The sequence below is a fragment of the Pagrus major genome, chromosome 14 (assembly GCF_040436345.1).
Source record: "Pagrus major chromosome 14, Pma_NU_1.0".
NCBI classification, from domain to species: domain Eukaryota; kingdom Metazoa; phylum Chordata; class Actinopteri; order Spariformes; family Sparidae; genus Pagrus; species Pagrus major.
Genome location: NC_133228.1, coordinates 8,598,583 through 8,622,918, shown reverse-complemented (window position 1 = coordinate 8,622,918; position 24,336 = coordinate 8,598,583). Strand labels below are relative to the sequence as shown.

The window sequence follows — 24,336 nt, the reverse complement described above, 5'->3', positions numbered from 1 at the left end:
AGACAAGAATCCATTAAGATCCACACAATACTCCTCGGTGTCCATGTAAACAATAGAGCTCAGGCTGCTCTGAACCGCCGCTAACTCTGACAACAAAGACCAGGCGAGCTGGTAATCTGACTAAAGCTGCAGATTATTGACCAAGACTCACTCACACACACACACTCATAGATCCCCCCTACTAAGATGACAGGGGAAACAGCACGACTAAGAGAATGGACACACACACATGCGCGCGTGCACACACACAGTGTCAATAGCACTAATACCAAACAATCACCCCCGTGTCTTCACTCAAAGTAACACCAATAGTCACACATCACCTTTTCCCCTCCTGTCAATAGAGCTCAGGCTTCACATGCTTACACACACACACACACACACACAAACATACAAACACACATGTTGGGGGTGTCATGTGACAAGCACACGCTGACCACTAGATATGCACACAAAAACACATGCATGTGTTGGCGCTTGCCTCTCATTTGGGGATTAGGGGACAGAAAGAGTGAGGAGCACGTCTTAACGGGTCTTAACAACAAACACACAGACACACACACATACACACACACACACAGTCAGCTCAGCATGCACGCCTGGATAGTGAGTGACATTTCAAATTCCTTAGTCTCATCCTGCAACTCCGATTGCAGCCCCCCCTCCTCTCACTTATTGTGTTGCTCTGTGTGCCTGTATGTGTGTGTGTTCGCTCCTCCGGTCACCCCAGGGGGCTTTGCGCTGTCACTTCCTGTTTGTTGACATGCATGTCATTGTGGCGACGCTCTGGGCGCGCACCACAGTGCCTCTGCCCTCTGTACGTGCGTGTGTGTGTTTGAGCTCGTGAGCATGTGTGTGTGTCATTGCACGTCGGCCCATTGAGCAGTCTTTGAGTGACGGGAGCTGGCCTTGTAATGGAACTCAATTCACTCTGCAAATAAAGAGGCCTTTGAACCACTGGTCCGAATATGGCAGGACACACACATACACACACACACACACACACACACACACACACACACACACACACCGCCTGTGGTCCACTCGCTAGGGGGTTTGGCTGGTAGGGAAGGGAGGGGGGGTGAGGGATGTTCATGCTCGGCTGCACCCCCCCACCCTCTCTTCCAGGAGCCACAGTGCAGCTAATTGAAGAGAAATGAGCGAGTGGAGGCTGATCTGATCTCAGCGAGCTGGTCCTCCGCGCGGCCTTCGTGTAGCTCGCCAGAGCATGACCGATCTCCTGCTGATTTCCACATCAGCAGCAGCAGCAGCACACCCTGTCCACTGTATGTGCTTCAATTATCATTGTTCCCCCGGTGATTAGAACAGCAGCAGATGCTGACACTCTGGGCATGGGTTTCTTCTCCAAAAGCGATGATGAGCAGCACCAGAGGATTTAGTAAGAAGAGATGTCCACGCCCATTTTTCTGAGAAAATTATGACAAAATGCTAAGTTGCAAGCAGGCTGAAAGAAATCACATAGGGAGAAACAAAGGCTCTGAACAGTCACTACACCTAGGTTTTACAAAAAATTCTTCAATGTAAAGTCTCTCAAAGTGTTTGTCAGGGATAAAGTTAGTTATCTTTTTGGAGTTGCAGGTATCTTATATAAGAGAAAAGTTTGCGAATTCAATAGAATCAACAGAAAAGTTGGAGTATTGTAAGAGAAAACACTGCTATTGCAGTGTTGGACAGTGAATATTGTTGTTGCCACATGTGAGTGACAGTCAGGCGGAGATTATTTCAAATTCAAATATGAGTTTGTTCCAAATAGTACTTCTTTGTGTGCATGTGTGTGCGCTGCCAGTTTGAATGTCTCATTTTTTCCCCTTGTTTGTGTAATAGGAGATAAATGTCTTTATTTAAGATAGCAGAGGAGAGTCAGAGTTAATGTGGCTGTCAAGAGAGATAGAGAGAGGTACAGAGAGAGAGAGAGAGAGAGAGCAGTGACAGCATCTCTTCCTTGTCCATTTGCATAAACCAGCCTTTGTTTGACGCCGGTGGCCGGCAGCCAAGCACCAACAGAAGGACGGAAGTTAAACTCAAAAAAAAAAGAAAAAAAAAGGATGGTCCTCATCCAGAAAAATCTTCCACCAGAAATAAATAATAACAATTATAACTATTCAAAAAAAACAACACATCAGTTACTTCTCACTAAACAACCGTTCTGTTGCTCTTCAGATGAGGGAATAACAATTCTGAGAAAACAAAACGGCGTCTTGGAGATTTGTATTAGCAGACATGAAAGTAATTGAGCTTTGCAGGATGATTTTGAGGAGGAAGATAGAGAGACAGAAAGAAGTGTTTATGAATACTGAGGCTCCTTCCAAGTTGTGAATATTATGCTGTGTCTGTTGCTGTGGAAATACTGGCCAGAGACTGTTTTGTGTGATACAATGGTATTGCATAAATATTCCCGAGTATGTTCACACCATAGCAGCTCAAGCCATAATGCTTTTATTTAATTGGAAATTAATTAAATACATAAATAAGAATAGGGAAGCCCAGTTTGTTTTGTTTACCGCAGCAGTTATCAAAGCAATTTATCTTAATTTTAGACTATTGTATAGCGCTTTGTGTGTTTTTGCAACTTATTGTCAGCACACTAAAATACATCGCAGGGGCACAAGACACTTCTGGCATGTCCCATCTGGCATGTAGCTTCACAAATCTCCCTCTCTCCTTCCCCATCATCACTTTTTTTTCACCTTGAGCGAGAGACCGGGCTCTCCGGCGTGACCTCGATAGCCGGAATGTTTTCCCTTTCTCCCACGATGCACCTGGAGGGGACATGGCCATCTCTGTGCCTGTCAGAGAGGCTGTTAGCGCTTCTCCCATGGGGTGAGGGAGGGGGTTGACAGTGGAGATGTCCCTCTCTATCTCTCACTGTCACACAAACAGAGGCCGGGCCACTAATGGCCTCTTCTTCCAGAGCTTTTTAGCCGCCGTCTTCTTTTTTGTTTGTGCGCTCTCGAGTATTCATTTATTCATGTCGCCCTTTTCTTCTCCTTTTTTTCCCTTCCTCCCCTCTCTTTTCCTTCTCTTCTTCCTTTTTCTTACTGTCCACCCTCCCCCCAATCCAATTCTTGTCTGTCTCTCTGTCTGTCTACCTGTCTCTCTGACCTTGCAGCAGTTGTACGCAGCTCAGCTGGCAGCGATGCAGGTGTCTCCGGGGGCCAAGCAGCACGCAGGAAGCCTGCCCCCTCAAGCCAACCTGGGCACACACTCCCCACCCAGCAACACACACCCACAGAGCGACAAGGGCCGCAGCTCCCCACAATCAAACAAGACCAAGGTGAGGGAAAAACAATGGCTGCTGCGAGTGTGTGTGCATGTGTATGTATGTGTGTTTAATACTAAAAATGCTAGTGGATTTGAGAGTTAGAGCTGGCCCACACAGTTGGGGAGCCAGATTTTTTTTTAATGTCCTGAAAGAAAATAACACAAAAGGACAATAAGGCTTAAAATTTAGATTTGGAAAATGTACCACTAAACTACAAAATAATTTAAGTCTTATTGAGTCATTTTATTAGAATTTAAGTAAATAAGACCTGTTTTCAATGTAAATCAACGTGTTAAAAGTATTTTATAATCTTATCTTAATTGTTTCCTTCATTCTAATATAGCGACTTAGATATTGTTTCATATTTTAAGATAAAATGTACTAATTTCATCAATATTCTTGACTAAAAGTGAATTTCTATTGAATACAAACTCACAAATTTCACTGCAAATTTCACACATAAGAAAATATAATTTCTTGGACTCAAACTCACTCAGACATGACTTTAGCTGTCTGGTGAATACACTTTCTAGTGTTACAACAGAGACCGAAAGAGTGAATGTTTGCCTGTATGAAATTGTGTTTCACTGCAGTGCATGAGCTGAAAATGTGCATCAAAGCTTGTTTGAAGGCTGCATTGCATCCCCAATCTTGTCCTGTTTTCTCCCAATCAAACAAATGTCCTGAGCAACAATCAGCTCCTCATACTAATGCACACTTTGGTCCCTGACAATAATCGTGGTCAACTCTGCAAATCAAACACCTCAACTTTATCGTCAAACTCCAGCTGGTGTACGGTGGTGATAGATTTGACAATGTATTGGTGTTTGTGCCATTTTCTTGGTTGGCTGCACAATAGGGGCGAAGGGAAGCCTTGTGTGTCCATTCAAGTGGAATTCTATGAATATCTGGTCAGCCGTTGGGACCCTGACCACCTCCCACTCCACATACATACACACACAACACCCTCATGCCCCCTGACATCCTCCATACACCCCTGGACCCCCCATAAGTGTAATGGTCATTCACAAATCAACACAGACATTGACACACACATGGGATCAGACTCTTGCAGAGATCGACAATCTGATTCGGGTTAATCTCTCATTTTATCACATAAATCAAAGTTTTACAACTTCTTTTCCTTTTCTGTTTTTTTCCTCTCCTTCTCCCCTTTCTTCTCCTTTTCTTTCCTTCCATCTCCTTTCCTTTATTTTCCTCTCCTGGCATCTCTCCATTTTCTCTCCTTTCCTTTCGCCGTCCTCTTATCTCCTTTCCTTTCTATTTCTCCCCCCTTCCCTTCTTTTCCTTTCCTTTCAGCATATCTCCATTCCTTTCCTTTCCCTACATCTCCTTTCCTTCCTTCTCTTCTCTTCCACTTCCTCTCTTCTTCTCTTTTTCCTCTCCTCCTCTACTTTGTTCCTGACCTATGCCTTTTCCCGTTTTCACACACACACACACACACACACACACACACACACTCTAACATGTGCCAGACTGTAGCTGTAGCTCATTGCACAGATTAAAGCTTACGGTTGACCCTAGAGCTTGCACCCCTGCTTCCTTGTCCATCAAACCCTCACTACACCATCACTCACCCACACTACTACCGTCCCGCCCCACCAACACACTCGTCTTATTACCATATATATGGAGTTGGGTTGACAGGCAAGTGCTGTGGCCTGTGGTGGATATGGTGCCATAATGGCCTCCCCAGTCCAGCAGGAGTGGCAGACTGGGGAGTGGACCCTCATGGCACCAGACAGGCCCCATGGAGCCAAACCAGCCAATTGATCGCACCACTGTGTCGATGTTCCTCCCCTTGTGCACTCACACTGTTTGTGAGCATCGAGAGACAAACTTTAGATAAACGGTCTGTGGAGTTTTAGAGATATTTGTCTTTCTAGCTTTCCTTGAGTTTCTTTTTCTTTTCCCTCTAATTCTATGTGTCAATCTCTCAGTCTTCTTTGATGTCTTTGGTTCAGGCTGACCACTGCAGCTCTCTCACTCATTCTTTCCCCCTCTCTCACTCTCTCTGGGTGAGTGACATGTATATTTCAGAGGTGTGCTCCCCCTGTGGGCTCTATCTCAGGTCTCTAGTCATTTAGAGACGTGCTGTCTGCCTCTGCTCACAGCTGTTTGGACTCAGGCACACACCGCTTAAGTGCTTTACCCTCGGGTGAGACACGGACACACACACACACACACACACACTCACAGGTGTTGAAGAAGGCACCATGCCAACTAGAAACCATGCACCCCCTTTACACACACACACAAATCACTGCAGCATACACGCATCTTTCTTTTACACAAGAGTGGATCTTTAGATGTGGGCAGGCATGCATACAGACCTATACAATAGTGCAATTCAAATTATGCACCATATGTAGCCCATTTGCTGACATGCATCACACACACACGCAGTGGCCAAAAGTAATGAAGTACATTTACCTTTCTTCAGTATTTTACATTTTATGTTACTGTATACCAGGGCTGTCCAAAGTGGGGCCACCATAAGGGTCAATTTGGCGCACCAGATGTTTTCTGGCTAAATGAATTTTAAAAACAAATTGTGTTGATCTTGTTTTGCCATATAAACTTTGTATACATTAACAGTCTGCTCAGATTAAAACGTGTGTCACTATGTTGGCAATCATGAGTTAAACACTTTGATATCCTAGTATAATCATGAAAGTATAACCATTGCTAGGTTTACCAATGCAAACTTACCAAGCAATTTACATCAAATTACAAAGTCTCGAAATTCAGTGTGTTGGAAAGTGAATAACTCTTTCAATCCAATGATTATTAACAGAGAGGTAAGTTGAGCTGACAAGCCTATGAATACATTAAACAATCAGTCTAGACTGTCAAGGTAAACTCACATCTACTCAAATGTTTTATCCCAATACAAATAAACCGAAAATGTGAAGTGCTTTTCCACACTTGAGTAGTTAGTGTTTGAATCAGTGCCACACACACTTTAAGAACCGGTGTCATATATGCCTCTCCTGTGTCGCCTGCTGTCTGAGGGAATTAGATACGACAATATAATTAATATCCAAACAGACACTTCTAGCTGGGAGGAAAGGAAGAGAGCAGCAAACAGAGGGAGGAGGAAAGAAAGAGATGCAAGGAGAAAGCCACATGTAAAGGTCCTGACATGGACATTGTAGCACACTCACCTAAACACACACACACACACACACACAGGCAGAAAGCTGCCCGGGATAAACGGTAGTGGCACACACACTTGTCCTGTTAATTGAACCGTCAGCTCCCGTGATAAGATGCAGAACCCTGATGTCGCTCGCACATGTCGGCATCCACAGAAGTGAAATACAGCCCACACAGACACACACACACACACACAGACACACACACACACACACACACACATTATCTCTCCCCTCTTTCTTCCTCTCTGTCCCTCTGGCTCTCGTTGTCACTCTGCATGTTTTCGGTCTCAAAGCTGGAGACTGTTTCATCAGCCAAGAGAGACACAAAAGCAATTGTATTAATTCAAGATTCCAAGCCTTTCAGAGGCTTTAGAGGCCTTACACACATGCACGCACACATGCACACACACACACTGTCATGAGATTTAGAGCTTGTTGAACAATGTCTCACAGTGACACACACACACACACACACACACACATAAACAAGTCAGTCCAAGCCTCTGAGCTCCAATGTCTAAACTAATTCCTCCACACTGGCATAATGCAGGTTGGCCACCTTCCCACCATAGGATTTGGCTTGGCGCGGAGGGGAGACTCCCCCATCCACTGTACAAGAGGCGGAGGCATTATCTATTTGTAATAAATATTCAAACGCGATCCCAGCCAAAGCCCACCATAATATGGGTCAGGATTGAGAAGATCCCGCTCAGTTTTTCTCTTCTGCTTTTCTCGCCTCTTCTTCTCCTGGCCCATTGTCTCACTGAAGGCATCTTTGGGGGTCCTCCGTTTATTTAGAAAGACCCCCCTAATGAAGGACAATCCGGTTAGGCCTCATCGCATGCATGCGCGCGCACACACACACACACACATGCGCAAAGTGTTGATCACACACACACACACACACACACACAGGCACGTACACGTACACATGTAGGGGCTTAATTGGAAGGGCTTAATTGAGTTGTGAGGGGCTCATAAGGCTTAGTACGACTCAAGGAGTGGGAATCGGGGAAAGTCGACCTTAATGAGTGGATATGCCACACACACACACACATACAGTACTTGCTCTCTTTTTGGATCTCAGTGTATGCTGGATTCTGCTCCGCTTAAGCAGCAATTAGACTAATGACCAGAAAATAAAGAAGAAAAATGTCTCCATTCTACAGTGTAAATTTAACTACAATTGGACCACACCTGTCATAAATAATGTTCTCTTTAACTTAAAAAAAAATAAAAATTAACATTTAGGAAAAAAATATATTTTACTGAAATAAAACAAAGTAGTAATCATTCACACTGTTGCTGAGCATCTTTTCTGGCAGGCCCCTGTTGTGTCTGCCTTTTAATTGCAGAGTTTTAATTACACCGAGCGGTCTGTGTACATCTGGCCCCTCGGCGATCTAATTCCTTCCTTCCTGTCATGTGACCCTCCAAGGCTCCCCCTGATTGGATTAGGTCATCAGCAGGGGGGGTGTTGCCATGACAATAAACGCGATAACAGCCCCCGGCATCGTGCGGTGGTCCACATGCCAATTCATTTAGGGGCCGCTGTCTGTTACATAAATCGAGGTTATAGCTGTGTGCAGACCTCCTTTGATTTAGATGAATGACTGAATTTAATGATACAGACATAGTGATATTAAGTCCTGTTTGGCATTGTAATACTTTAATATAGAAGTACTGCTGGCATCATGGTCCTCAAAAAACTGCTACTTCCAAAAAGTTATTGATTGGTTTTTGGGACTATGTGTGAGCGTGTTTGTGCGTGTGTGTTTGAGGCATAAAGTGCTCCTTCACTGTTCCCTTTACCCAATCTCATGTTCACAGCCATGAAGGTCCCTTGTTTTTAATGGAGCAAGTGCACATTGAAGTGGCAGACAGTCCTCTGTTCTGTTTGCTGTTTGATACATGGAGACGTCACTTTGTCTTAAGAGTCCTGCAGCTGTAAAGACACTCTCATGGAGATGTTATTCTATGGGAAAGACAGAAGGAGGCGAACCCTGTAGTTTTGAGAATGACTTCAAGGTGTTTCCTCTCCTCAGGTGTTGATTGTTGCTCTCACTGCTGGCCTTGTTTGGAGCATGTCGAGGAGCAGGTGCATGTTTACTGGAGCCTGCATGTGGAGTGTGCACATGCATGTGCATGATCTCGTCTTGACTTTGCTGTGACAGGAAGTCAGTTATTTTGCATGTACATGTCAGTGGTTTGCACCTAAATATATTGGTAAATATTTTTGTTTGTTCTGTTGATTGTATCGCTTATGATGAGCTGTTTGGATACGGGCAGTGGCATGCACCTTGTCATCTGTCCCACCAGGCTTGCCTTAGATTGCTGTGCATGGGCTCCCGTTTAATTGGTACGTGTTAAAGCTTCAATTGCGAGTGATCGTGGTGAGAAAGGGTGAGGGGTCCCCCACTCTGCCTCCCACTTCCAAATTCCTACGGTGGTCACAGCAGGCGAAACTGTGCTGTTTTGGTTTTTGCAGGACAGTGAGGGTGCACAGCCACTGAACCTGTCGGCCAAGCCTAAGGCATCCGAGAGCAAGTCACCCAACTCCCCCCCAACTTCCCCACAGGTCCCTGCTGCTGCTGCTGCTGCCACCAAGCTGGGCCATGCCGGCTCCGTGAAGCACAGCGTTGCCCCCTCAAGCATCGGAGGACCACCGACCAGAGTCAGCTCAATTGGTAAGTGGACTTAAGTATCCATCATGCACACACACGCGCACACACACACACGCCACAGGAAAAGTTAAAGGATAATACAAGGTTGTTACAACTTGGGTCTTTTTCGTAGTTTTACCATCGGTTGTTATTGTACTCTCCAAGTTTCTTGGTTCTGAGAACATGGCTGGCCTACTACGAGACCTCCGAGTCATACCACACATCTTCAATTTGTGTAGCAATTTAAAGAGATTTAGTGTCCTGGTTATTCATCTGGAGAGGCATTCACTCAATCAGAGCTCTTCAAGACAGAACGAAGTTCCCATAAATCCTTGAAATCCTTAAAGATTTTTTAATTCAAGGGAAGGAATCAGGGTATTGTAAAGTTTTTGAAAATACACATCAAGTTTTGTCACAGTAATTAATTTTGATCCAAGTCTCAAACTATCCTGCATTGGTTCCTTGAATATGAGGCAATTGGGCCAGGGAAGTCCTTGAAAAGTCCTTGAATTTGATGTTTAAGTGGGCGTGAGAACCCTGTAAAAATGGGGACATCATCCTCCTGCAAAGCTAGTTAGCCACTTAGCGCTCAATGTAGCTATACTGGCCATTGTACTGTAACATTCCTCTTAGTAAAGTTTGTTTGTAGGACAGGTTTATTACTACTGTTTAGTCAGGGCAAGACAAAATAACCCCGCGTACCAACAAAAAATCGACCAACTTGCAAACAGTGTGAGGCCAAATGAATGAAGTAAAATGGCAATTCAGCCTGATTATCATTGCTTTCGTTGCTACAACAAAGTTCAAAATGGGACAGAAATAAGCAATCAGATGATCAGACTGAATGAATAAAGCATTATTGTTGTAAATGATACAATTGATGGCCAAATGAACAGCAAAAATATGCTTAAAGTTGGAATCAACCCTATTTTTGTGCAAAGGCACATACACGTCCTAACAAACACATTTGTGAATGCGTACAAATTGTACACATGCAGAACGAGTGTTCCCACACTTCAATACACTTCCATAAAAAAGGGTTTGCAAATATTTCTCATTACGACAATGTAGGTCTTTAAAAGAAACACTAATAGAGTTGGTGGTAGTGGGGAGGACAAGAATAGCGTGTTCCTCGTAGTGCTGCCATTGTTGCTAGTGCCAGTACCATAATCATACCCAGCCATATGCACACATACATAAAATATGACATAAATGAATCACCATTTTGTACTCTTAATCCATTTTTCACGCAACACTGATAGTTCAAATATTACACATATGTAACAGGCTATAATTAGTGTGGTTTGTGTTTTTCCTCCGTGTCGCTATTTGCCTCCGGGCTGCTTCATTGTTATGTGTTTATTAGTGAGTGAAAGAGACAGAGAGACATAGGAGTGAAGGAGAGAGAGAGAGAGAGAGAGAGAGAGAGAGAGAGAAACGGGGATTAGCACTTTTTTTCCTGAGCGATGAAGCGGGGGAATAATAAAGAGAGGAGCGCATGACAGACAGGAGGTATCACCAATGAGATTAGACAAGCCTCTTACATGAGCCAGGACAGCGCAAACACCCAGCATTAATGACACAATGACAGCACACACACTCAAACACACTCCAAACGCACACAAAAGCTCACAATCCCACCTCCTCCTCCTATGCAATAGGCAGTTAGTCATTTTTTTCTGACTTCTTGGCTAATCTCACTGTTTTTCAACAAATCGGCGGATTTAATATCAGATTAGTGGATTTGTGGTCCCAGATGTTTTTTGTTCAGAAAAATGGATTACAGTGTTTAAAGTTTGTGTGTGATCCCTGCTGAATTATTTGTGCGTGGAGACCAGTGTGTTTTGTGTGGCAGATCCCAGTTCTGTTGTAGCTCACGGTCCCATCTGTTGCCACTGAGTTTAGCCGCTCACCATCACATTTGTTATTACGGTTCATAGTCGTATTAGGATTCCTGTTACAAGTTCAGAGGGGATAGAGGGGGCAGACAAATTGGAATAGAGTCTAGAGGCGGTCGTTTTGATGTGGGAGTGAGTGTGTGTGTGTGTGTTTGTTTGTGTGGGGATATGTGAGTGGGTGGTACAGAGTATGAATGTGTGTTGAGATTATTTAAATTCAGACAGAAAAAACAACAGACACATACAGTGTATAAAGTGGATGTAGTGGAAATTAAAAAGGTGAGCAGTTCAGTAAAAAGAATAACACATGACAAACATACATGATTTTTTTTTTCTCCCACTTTAAGTCATATGAACATATATTTCAGTATTTTCTTATTGGAATGTGACGTACTATAACTCTTTCTGATTAACTTTTAAAAATGGTGGCAGTTATTTTAAAGAGTTTTACTAAAATTACATGTCTTACATGATGGCAATGGTAGAATATAATGAAATATATCTGCTCTAATGCTGTAATTATGTATATTTTTAAGCTACTTGAGTATCTTTATTTCATCAAGTTACAGATTATGATTTGACATTTTTAATGAATAAACCACCTGAAAATATATATATCAGGTATTTATAATTACCCCAACCTCAACCAACTTCAACTTTAAAGTGCAGTTTAGATAGAAATGTATCCATATTAATAATCCAATCATATGTAATATATAAGAATATAACAGTGTAAAAGGTTGCACTTGGAGTAACAAGTACTTTTTACTCATGATACATGAAGTCCATGATTATATTATTTTTTTATATTTTTGCATGTTTCCTAAATTGGTATGATTTTGCTAGTTAACCAGGTCATTTTGAACATTTTTGTATTACATCAGTTTTGTATCACTTGTAATGAGGCACATATTGAATAAATGTGTCAAGTTTACAAATAAGTGCAAAGCAGTGTAAGATCTGCCCCGATGCTTTTGCAGTCTTTATGCTCACTAAGGCTTTTAGAATATCTGGGTCATATCTGCAGGTAAAAAGATGATTAAACTGGGTTTTTCAGTAGCTTTACCTTCCACTACATCCCTGTATATATGTCTGGATGAATTTTAGTTTGTCTGTCTGTGCTAACTTCTCCACAGTTCACCTCTCTTCTTTTGACACCTCTCAACCCAAAGGCACGTTTCTCTTCCTCTTCCTCCATCCGTCCATCCATCCATCCACCCATCTCAAACAAAACTGAAGGCCTGTCAGCGCCTGTAACTTCTTCCACGATCACACATTTGTCTTTGTCCCTGTCATGAAACACTGCAGTTCCCCCTGACCTCCCTGCCGGAGTGGTTTTGTGGTCAGAAATGTATTGCGCCTGTCTGTAGAGATTTGGCGCTCAGAGAAACAAAACTTGTGTGCGTGGAGTGTGAGAGAGCGAAACCCTCCTCCCCTCTATCTGGGTCACATGCACTTGTCTGGATGGTTGGCATTGCTGTCAGTTTAAGCGAGACTCACACACAGTCATGAGCACAAGAATATCTATCTGTCCCCCTCCCTCTCTTTTGACTCCAGATTAAAATTGACTGCCACCCGATTCCATCGCCCTTTCCGCTCTCCCTCTGTCCGTCCCCCACCACCCCTCCTTTTTTTTGGCCCCGCTCACATCCAGATTTTCCGGTTATGACTTCTGAAAGAGTTCACGGCTCTGTCATTACCAATCTGAAGCTGGTAATCTGGCCTGAGATGGCATTAGCGGTGCGGATTAGCGCTGATAAAGGCCCCATAAGCCAGCCGCAGCTCTTTGTTGAGGGCTAACCCGGCTGATAGAGAGAGGCGATAGCGGCTCACACAACCACGCACACACTCAAGCAGAGCAGATGCCTCATCGCCGGCTAAGCTGCAGAAATAATACAAATAATAGGCAGCGAGGAGGAGCGGGGAGATGTGATCTGAGTTAGGTGTCGGGACAGATGTTCTCAACTGGGGAAATTAGCAGGACTTTTTAGCTGTAATAAGAGTCATCTGGCCATCTCGCTATGAAGTGGAAGTGTCAGGGTCCAGATGAAAAGATATGTGTCTGCTTGTGCAAGAGATGACTGTTTAATTGAGATTTAAAGGAGATGTCTAGGGGTCGAGGTTGTGAGTGTTTATAGTTTGTTTTTGTTTGTCTGTTTACAGCTAAGGGCAGGTGGGGAGGGAGGTGGGCAGCTTTCAGCAAGGCTAGCCATGGGCACACTCTGACTCACATGCCCAGCTCGACAGTAAAGTGGTCAGTGTGTGAGCGTGAGTCTGGGGGGGGGGGGGGGGGGGGGACACACACAAACACACACACACACACACGCCCTGGCAAACTCCCCTCGTCAAGTGTATGTTAATGTCTTTACCTCATGGTTCAAGGGAAATTTTTTTCTGGATGAGAACCTCCTGCCAGCTTACCAAACACACACACATATATACACATACACATATATTTCTATATTTGTGAGGACCCTCATTGACATAATGCTTTTCTAAACAAAATTTTAACCCGACCCTTTAAACAAAGTCGGACCCTTTAAACAGCCCATTAAAGTTATGAGGGCTGGCAAAAATGTCCTCAATTTGCAAGTTAAAAATCTTGGTCCTCACTATGCAGCAAGAACAAGTACACACACACATTTATTTGCTTTTCCAAACTCAACTGTAAATGCAATATCAAATGTCTCTCTCATTATTGTCTCATTATTATTTTAAAATAAACAAATACTGTGTACAGCTTGATTCACTTTTACTCACCACAAAACCAAATTAATTCCTCCTCTCTGTCTCTCTGGCTGTGTCTCAGCAGACTTGTTGTCGTCGCTGTCCTCCACAGCCTACCTGAACGACCACGAGGCGGTGACCAAGGCCTTTGCTGAGGCCAGGCAGATGAAGGAGCAGCTGAAGAGAGAGCAGCAGGTCCTGGACGCCAAGGTCGCCGCCGTGAGCAACCTCAGCCTCAACAACGGACGCTCAGACAAGGTAGGCGGCTTTAAAGCACATCTATAGTGCCAGCATGTGGCACCGGATTGTAACCTTAGCAACAGGCGACAATGTGTGGCAACTGGCCTGAAGGATTAAAGGCAGAAAAATCAAGGTTTTTTTTTTTTGTATTCTTCACTTGTCCAAAGAATAACAACAAACAGAGTTTTGTCCACATTAAAATCTGGAACATACAGCAGTGCTCATCTGCCACAAGCAAACAGAAGTATCTTGTTTTCATGAGATGTGTTAAGGCTTTATGAGTTCAACCTCATGTCAACAGAAGTTCAAAAGTTCAGCTGTCACTTCAAATGATGTGATCTGATACGATATTATTGTATTGACCTTTGCACATTTTATTCAAATTAGTGCTTACAAACCACTTGTTTATTTCAAAGTCCTCATTTGTATTTGTTCTAATGAAATACATTTCACAGTTTCTTGATATATTTCTCTCTTGCATCTGTTAAAATACAAATTAAGATATTGTGATTTTTACGACAAATGATTCACACTCATCCGTAGCATCAAATACTAAAGAGAAAAATATGATTTATGCGATTAGTATATATGTATTTATGCTCCTTTTGAATTAGAGCATTTTACCGCTAGAGAAAAAAATACAACTGATTGAAAAAGGTCTAGATTCTTTTAAAAAATGCAGAAAAAAGTCATCACAAGCTGTACCGTCTCATTGTCAGCGTGTAATAATTTGTCTTGCCACATGCCATCCGTACTGCACCATGTAGGTGGTAAATCGGTGTACAATGTGCTCGCTGAAATGTGTTGAAGCTAAACAGGGCCAGATAAGGTAAAACCAGAGGCGTCTCGGAGGTAATGAGTGTGTCTGTAAGGCGCACTGCAGGGCTACGTGCATGTGTGCGTGTGTGTTTGTGCGTATGTGTGTGGCAGAGCGGAGCGTCGGGGAGACAGTAATGTGAAGTGACGGCGCCGGCTCCTCGGCAGCGTGGCTAAATTGTGGTTATTTGTTAAACACATTGGGAGTCAGCTGGTGCACGCGCAGGCACACACACACACGCACAGACACACACAGAGCAACAGTGTGCTTGAAGCATCTGCACCGCTGACATTCAACAGCTCTATCTGTCTCTTTCTTCCTTTTAGTTACCCTCTCATCTGATGCGTTTCAAACAGTCAAACCCACACTGATCTACGTTTTCAGCCCTGGTTTTTTGTGCACATTGAGTGTAAATGTGGGATATACTGTATATACAGTATGAAGGCTTAACTGTAACAGCCAATTAGATTCACACCAGGGGAAGTCAGAGAAATTAATCAGTTCTGCCGGGAAGTAAAAGAACCTCGGAACATTTTTCCGGAGCACATTTTACAGCCTGTTCCACACATTCATTGCATTAGATGGAGGTATTTAGCTGTTTTACTCAAATGCAGGGGGTGATAAAATACAACACTTTATTTTATTAAATCATCAGTCATTTCTTGCTAAATTGGTACATGTTATCATATAATATTTCAGGGAAATTAGCTGAAAAAGTCAAGTTTTCCTTTTATTCTGACTCATCCTCTCATACTCAAGTTTTAATAGTGAAATTTAATTGTGAACAATTATGACTGTGTTATTCAGAAAAATGTCTTTTTCTTCACGTAACACTAAAATTCAGAAAACATGTTTTTTGACATGAAGTGCCTAATATGATTTGTGTATGATTGGTCTTTTTTTTTAATCTAATATCTGTGAATTCTACATCGCTGTTTTTTTTTGAAAGAACATGACTCTTTCTCAGCTTCCAAAGCCACGCAGCTCACGCTTACTCCTGTTTCCCCGGCCCTTTTGGCTTTGTGCTGTGTAAGTGTGAAGCCGGCAAGCTCTCTGCGTTACAGATACAACAGTGTCATCTCTGACACACTCGGAGGATTAGTTTTGTCGCTACTTTGTGCCTTGGCTCTAGTGTCAGCCATTCAATCCACTTTTCTAGTGTACTGTACTGGGGCTTAATGTCAGACTAGCCTGTCATCCACTCTGTCTCCTTGTTCATCTCCATCTCTGTCACACACACACACACACACACACACACACACACACACACACACACACATACACACACCCCTTTGTAACAGCACACTGATGCTTTAAATCTAAAAGTGTGAGACACATTTCTGCTCTTTTTTCCTTGAATGAGGTTTGAATGAGGCTGATCATTTGTGTGAGGAGAATTTCAAACATATTTCTGTTTCACATATGAAATGACTTAATTATTCCAGCCCACTGGAAGATTATTGTTCATTTATGAAAACATAATAAATTGTAAATAAAATACTTTTGAAATGGCTTGCAAAAAAAACAAAAACAAGTACATCTCCGCAGCGTGCGTCTGCCTCGTGCTCTCCCTCTCCCCTGCCTCTCTTTTAGCCGTATTTATTCCAATCTGGGGGGAAATTATCTCTAACAATTGGACTAAAAACAGAGAAAATGCATTTCATTATCATTCTGCCCTCCCTCCATCCAGCCAGCCAGCTCGCCAGGGTCACATGTAAATGGAGAGGGACACTTTTTGGAAGGTTGTTTTAGAAGACGACAGTGTTTTGGGTACCGCTCCTAATCGTATAATTAAACTGTAAAACGCTGGCACTGGTGCACAGCGGTGTGTGTGTGCGACTGAGTGTGTGTGTTCGCCAGGTTCCAGCGCAGAGTGTGCCGGCTGCTTGCATTAAGCATGTAAATGCTCAGTAAATCAGCCTTTTATTGGTTGTAATAAATACCCAGGGGGCCGTGCGGCGTGGCCTCGCTCTCGTCCGCGCTGCACTCTCTCGTTCTCTCTCTCTCTAATGCGTCGACCCTCGGGGGCCTCTGCAAGAGAGAGGCAAGCCGCTGCACTCCACTCTCGCAGGTGGCTGCCAGGAGTGGCTACACAAACACACACACACACACACACACACATATAGTATACAGTATACACACAAAACAGTAAACATCCAAATAGGACTAAATGTAATCAGCATTCTTGCACATGCAAACACGCACACAGATGTGTGTTCAAGCATGCAGGCGTACAGCACTCTAACAATTTCATGTTGACATTAACATTTCCGTAAATTTACATGGAGACAAACCAAAACAAACTGTCTGCTGAAATCGTTGCCATTATCTGTCTGATTTCTCTCTGTTTGGATCCATTTATAAACAAATGATGATTAACTGATTTATTTCACATTTAAAGTAGAACATGATGAGATTCATCCAATCATTTGTTACATCTGTGAAGGAGTTTGTACATCTTTAAAACTGATTTTCTCCTTAACAGATTAGCTTCAGGCCAATGGGCATCTAATATGATTTTTATTATCATTATGATTTTCTATGATTAAATCAAACAATTTCTGATTTTAGCTACAGCTATAAAATAAATAGACATAAAAAAAACTTGAAGGCAAAAAAAAATCTATTTAAAATCAATTATAAGAAAGATGTGTTTGAGTTTAAAACTATTTTGACAGTTGTTGAGCATCGCTATGGGCCCGTGGCTTCTCTCATTCACATATTCACACACTTCATGACTCACTGACTGACCGACTGCAACTGTGAACTGTTTGTGTTGTTCAGGACAAGGCTGCCTTGGAGAGTCTGAGTCAACAGCTGAAGCAGCAGGCCGAGGACAAGTTCAGCCATGCCATGCTGGACTTCACCATGAGCGGAGACTCTGACGGTAAGGACGCACACACACACACACACACACACAAACATAGACACGCGCAGGTGAGAAAAAGTGTGTGATTTTTATTTTTATTTTTTTAATTGCTCTAAAAAGGGTTGGAAATTCTTCTTAAATCTGATGGATATCACCAGTTTCCATCAACATTATACTGTAATTAGGATCACCATCCTGTGACAACCACACGTCTCCAAAACTCCTTTGTCACAATTCATTTTTATTAACTTAATACATTTTTTATACACTTTATTGAGCTCAACATGCAAAAGAATTCTCTCAACACAAGAAGAAAAACTTAAACATACAGTCACTAAATTTGAAGGTAAAACTTATCAGTGTATATACTGTAATAGAATTTCCTGTAAACCACCTACTCCGTGTCCATAATTAGGGCTGCAGCTAATTATTTCCATTGTGGATTAATCTGTCCATTATTTTCTCAATTCATCAATTAGTTGTTTAGTCTACAAAATGCCAGAAAATGGTGAAAAATGTCGATCAGGGTTTACTGATGAGGTTCTCACATCCCCAAAGATATTCAGTTTACTGAAGAGTAAAGAAACCAGAACATATTCACATATAAGAAACTGGAATCAAAGAATTTTGCCTATTTTTATTAAAATTTACTCAAACTGATCAATCAATTATCAAAGTAGTTGGCGGTCCATTTGAAAGATGACAACTAATCAGTTGTTGCACTTCTATCTATAATTTATTTTAGTGTGTTTGAATTTTGTCTGCCATGCCTCACCTTTCCCTCCTCCCCCCTCCCCCCTCAGGCTCCCCCAGTGTGTCAGACTCCAGAATATTCCGGGAGGCTCGGGGTCGCGGCAGCAGCGAGCCACACATCAAGAGGCCGATGAACGCCTTCATGGTTTGGGCCAAGGACGAGAGGAGAAAGATTCTGCAGGCCTTCCCTGACATGCACAACTCCAACATCAGCAAGATCCTCGGTAAAACGCACCCCCCACCCAGCCGACACACACGCACACACTTCAGCTTTGCTTTGAGTGATGGGTGCCTTCACATCACCCTAACCAACTACCACTTAAACCCAAGTGAAAGGAAGACGCATGTACGGCAGGTTCTGTTTGCCACTCTCAAACACACACACACACACTCACACACCGTGATTTCATTACAAGCGGTGGCATCGTGTAAGCGGCTGTTAATGAACGGCTGGGGAGAGCACGGCTCCGACAAATGATGATATAATTCATTATGCATTAAACAAGCAGCGCGAGGCCGCCTGACATTTCCCCCGGACCGCCGGGATCGGCCCTGACATTTTAAAGAGCTCCTAAGCGTTTTATAACACAGGGAAATCTGGTTTTAATAAGCCCCCCTCTCTCTCTCTCGCTCCGTCTCTGTCTCTCTCTCTCTCGATTGCTAACAGATCGCAGAACAGAGAGAGAAAGACAGAGAGCGAGAACAGCCAAGTGCTGACAGCTTTTACCCATTAAACATACAGTAGTCAAGTGCAAATTCAGACCAGATATGAAACACACAGGGGAAGACACACTCAAGATTACACAAATACACACACACACGCAGGGTCTGATACTACAAACAGCTGAGCGGAAGCTGAGCTGAGAGAGATGACGGCAGGTTAAGTGAAGTCCTCATTAGTTTAGATGAGTACCTGTCGTCCTCGCCGCTCTCCTCATTAACCCCGTTTTCTGTCTCCTCGGATGAGACTTCCACCATTATCTGTGTGTGTGTGTGTGTGTGTGTGTGTGTTATGTGCTATAACGTGTGTCTGTACGCACATGTGATGTAGGGTCACGCATACCACACAGACAGTTCCTCACACACGATGTAATTGATCTTACAGCCGACATACATGCTCGATTTAAATCACTTCTTCAAACTGATTCTTATCATTTTGCTTCAATTTAAGTATCATTAATCTCCTTTAATGGTTTATTTTCATGTTTACTGCTTTGGTCTTACTTACAGTACAGCACGTTCAACACATTTGCCAATTTTATCAGTCTTTTCTTCAGAGCATAACTGTAACTGATCATTATTATAACGCGTCCGTCTGCAGGCTCACGCTGGAAAGCCATGACCAACCTGGAGAAGCAGCCGTACTACGAGGAGCAGGCTCGCCTCAGCAAGCAGCATCTGGAGAAATACCCAGACTACAAGTACAAGCCGCGACCCAAACGCACCTGCCTTGTGGATGGCAAGAAGCTGCGCATTGGCGAGTACAAGGCTATCATGAGGTCCCGCAGACAGGAAATGAGACAATACTTCAGTGTGGGGTAAGGGAACTGTAAGGGGAAGTGTTTTTCTAGTTCAGTAGAATTTAGTATTAAATATTTATACTCTAATTACCACAATAGTAGCATTTTTGGTTTTATTTTACTTAAATTAAGTACTTATCACATCAAAAACAACTATATTAGTACGATACTCTTTGAGCTTATTGTTGATATAAATAATCAATAAATAAACACCAACCAAAAGCTTTGAAATAAGTCCTCCAATTGAGATTTTTCAGGTTATTGGGTTCTTTTTTTCTAATAACTATTTTTAGGTCTTTATTTTTTGTTTGCTTTTACTTTATTACTTTAAACTTCATGATTAATTAAGGATGTAGCTGATGTACTTTCCTTTTTCTCAACAAGTCAGGCTAACTAGTACGGCCATAACCTTGCACTCAAAGCAGTCCACCTCATAACCCCCCTACATAACTGCAACATGTCATTTCTACGCTTCTACCTTTATATGCACTAAACAAGAGGTATAGTGTCTTAATTAATGAGCTTTAGAGGTGCTGGTTAGGGTTAACCAGGGTGAACTTGTGCTTGTCTCCCCATTTCCAGTCTTAATGCTAAGCTAAGCTAACCATCTGTTAGCTGTAGCTTCATATTCAGCATACAGACATCTAAAATTACTTTTCTTGCCATTTTGAGTTTGAAACATTCCTAATATCTTAAACGATGACTTCAATGTCCTAAAATTCTTCCTCTGTGTGTGTTACAGGCAGCAGGGCCAGTTGCCCTTGTCCTCCGCAGGCGTGGTTTACCCAGGTGCCCTGTCCATGGCGGGGATGCCCTCACCCCAGATGCCCTCAGAGCACTCAAGCATGTCCAGCAGCCCCGAGCCCAACGCCAACCACCACCAGAACCCCCACATGCCTGGACTGAAGGGGGACGAGCCTCGAATCAAGGAGGAGCTACGGTTGGACGACAGCAACGGCGACGTGTACGACGACTTCGACTACGAGGACGAAGAGGCCGATTATGCCAGCGATAACGACAACCATATCACCCAATAGGACGGACGCTAGAGCCGCCTTTTTTTTTTTTAAAAGCCAATCACAGCTGGTTAATCCCACGCAATCCCAAACCCACCAATCAGGAAGAAAACTTTCTCTTTTGCCAATCACATTTGAGTCCCAATCACACAACACCTGGCACCCTCTCCCCCCCTCCCAACTAACATGGACTCTTCTAACAGAGCCAGACGCCTCCCACCGGAGTCCTGATACCAGCATCTGATCAATCAACTGAAGCACAGGACCTGTCACTCACACTGACTGTTACACAAACTGGAGTCTGGGAGGAGAAGAGACGACCAAGCCAGCTCTGAAGCTCGCTGAGGAATATTCAAGTACTACTGCAAGAGTTTGACTGTAATGCCACGAGTGAGGAGAAATCAAAATCACACTCAGAAAGCAACCTTTTAGACCTGTTTGTAGTAAAGGAGACATTTTAAAACAAAAGGACCTGTCAAAGGCTAACAGACGACACTTTAAAGATGGCGGACCTGTTTATTATCAAGAGACACTTTTAAAAAAAACAGCTTTTTTTGTTCTTTGGTTCTATAATATTCTCACTCAGGTACACGGTGCCAATAAGTGGCTTGTGAATGTGATTTGTTGTTTTTGTGCTACAAGTTTGAATAATAATAGAAAAAAGAGACATTTCTTTTTTTCCCCCTTTTGTTGTAAAGCACCTGAAAGACATCAGACATGTTTATTTTTAACAAGAACATATCTTTCCTTCGACCTCGCAGTGTGCTGTCAGCGGTTCGCCCCCTTTTTTCTCTGTGTTTTTGTGACTGCCCGCTCCCCACCACCCCTCCCATTTGGAGTCCGATGGGACGGTCCAGCCAAGGACTGACCAGTGCAGCGTGGACTGTCCCACTTTGAGGATTCTCAGGGGGGGAGATGAGGGGAGTTTCTCTGGCGTTACGGAGCAGAAACGAAAGCACTGTGTTGTGAGACAATCCACCAGTTTTCTTCTCGCTCTGTCCCTGATATCTTGATTTCGTCTGGGGCAAAACATCAGCACGACTTAGCTTGAAACATCCGACAGTGTGAGTGTGTGTCGGCGTGTGTGCCGTGTGTACTCCTTTACTTGGCGTTTGCACATGTATGTCAAATCTAGTGCGGAAAAAGATGTAGGATACAGAAAGACAGGCAACTTAGACTGCTGCTGTTACTTACTGTACCACACACACACACACACACACACACACACACCTACACCTGTATTTCTGTCCCTCAGTGTTTTCCTGCTCCCTCCAATCAACATCGTCCTGCTGTCCCCAGTGGGCGGAGCCGAGGTGAAGTCAGCCAGTCAGTGTTTCTGTTTGTATTTGAATACTGTATTTTATTATTTCTCTTCAAACTGCCTCTAGTCTAATATTATTAACAATAATTATAAGGATGGTCAGCGTTTCCTAAGTTTAGTAAGTTATGTACAGTATAATTTATTTTTCTCCTCTTTATCGGGTTTTTATGACCATATGAAACTATGACAGTCAATGAAACATTATTCTATTTAGCTGGTAGGTATTTAGATCTAAACAAAAGTTGTCCTTTTACCTTGCTTTGTTTTGCATTCTTACGTTCCCTTCTTTTTTGATGCGTTCGTTTTGTATTAATCCTGCGGACGGGTGGGCGGGCGGAGTCAGGACAGTGAGCTGGACTGACAGACTCGACGCCAGCCCTCCTCCGAGCTGAAGATGTAACCTTTTCATGTCCAAACCCATTTCTAAAAAGCACTCAGACTCTGTGCAGTCAGAGATAAAGAAGAACATGATTTTTTTATTGTTATTATAATTTTATTTGTAATGGTTATTATAATGTATAATGTGAAGTTTCCTCTCTTTTATTTTGCTTTTGTTTTTCTTTTGGAAATCAGTTTTATCACTTTTGGAAACTGTTTTCTGTGAACAAAGAGTCCCGTCCCCGTTTACTAGTTTGGCCGCGTCATGAGACACAGTGGAGCATCTTTGGCTTGGATCCACACACACTCACACACGTACATATATACATGCACACACACATACATGCACAAACACACATTTAAAATGAAGAGATTATCATGACAACCAAACAAATCCTATGCTGTCCTTTTTTTCTGTTTTATGAAATCTAGAATTCTAGATTTAAAATCCTGTACATATATTTTGTTTGGTGTTTTTTTTTTTTTTTTTAAATCATAGGAAGCAGTGTTTACTGTGATCCACCAAAGGTGTTCCACTGTGTGTGTGTGTGTGAGACGACCAGGCATATCTACAGTATCTTTAAAGTCACTTCTCATCAGGAGCCCTTTGCTTTGTTTTAGCTCCACGCGACGCTACAGGAGCCATGACTACTGTTCAGGTGTGCTGCCACATAGTGATCCCCACAATCATTCTCGCTGTAGATGTTCGCTACACGCCACCTAATGAGCCTCTGGGTCTTACTTTTGCTGTATAGTCACCCCTGTTATCATGCCGTGGTTCAACCCGATGCTGGAGAGAGGGGACTAAGTGGATCAGTCCATTTTTAGGGTATCAGGTGGGTGGGTGGGGCATTAAGACGTCAATCATCCCTGCTGGCAAGGTCTGTCCCCTTATCAAGACAATGAAAATGATGATGATGATAATGATGATATTATTTAAGACAATCAAAGTCATGAGTGGAGCTCAAAACAAAGTAAGAATTATTACAAGCTAAAATAAAATATCTTACCATCTCAACTTGAAAAATCAAGAAAGATAATTATGTAAATATAACATAGAGTTATAGATTTATATTTTGTTCATAACACAGTGTAATATAAGTTGTATATTTCTTTTTTCTCTCCCTACTGTCTCTTTTATTGATGTTATCCATGCCACAGAAAAGCAGGAGTCGCAGTACCCTCACACAAAAAAATGAAGAAAAATATCAAAGAAATAAAGAAAAACAGGAAAAAAACAAGCCGTGGGCTGCCACCACCATCTGTTCTAAGTTCACTTTTTTTTCAGTATTACTGCCAGACAAGGCTCTAATAAAGACAGCAATGTGTTCGGTAAAACTTGTGCTGGTCCTGGTCACTTCTTTCTTCCACACATACATTTTCACTTCAAGGTTCCGACATATTTACATAAACATACAAATACACACCACCATGTGGTCCCTCTTTCGAAAAACACATAAAAAACTTGCGGAAATATTACCCATGGAGAGGACGATGAATGCATCCACACTTTGTTGTATATTGTGAATAAAACCAAAAAGATAAATAATGAGTAGATGTGCACAAAATGTTAAACTGATGTGAGTCTAATCAGTTTTTCACATTATAAAAAGGTGTTTTATTTTGACATTTCTCTCTGTCCTCGGCAACACCCTCGTGGTGGTGGCAC

At 42.7% G+C, this 24,336-nt stretch overlaps 1 protein-coding gene across 1 annotated transcript in view; it reads left to right on the top strand.

The window, feature by feature from the left end:
- The window catches only part of sox5 (SRY-box transcription factor 5), an 82,485-nt gene extending 58,480 nt beyond the window's left edge, over window positions 1–24,005 (top strand). Inside the window, 7 exon segments of the mRNA XM_073480853.1 lie at window positions 3,131–3,295; window positions 8,954–9,152; window positions 13,836–14,011; window positions 17,595–17,697; window positions 18,483–18,656; window positions 19,754–19,970; window positions 20,695–24,005. Coding sequence (XP_073336954.1) covers window positions 3,131–3,295; window positions 8,954–9,152; window positions 13,836–14,011; window positions 17,595–17,697; window positions 18,483–18,656; window positions 19,754–19,970; window positions 20,695–20,989 — 1,329 coding nt within the window. The 3' untranslated portion in view covers window positions 20,990–24,005.
- Window positions 24,006–24,336: the final 331 nt, after the last annotated feature.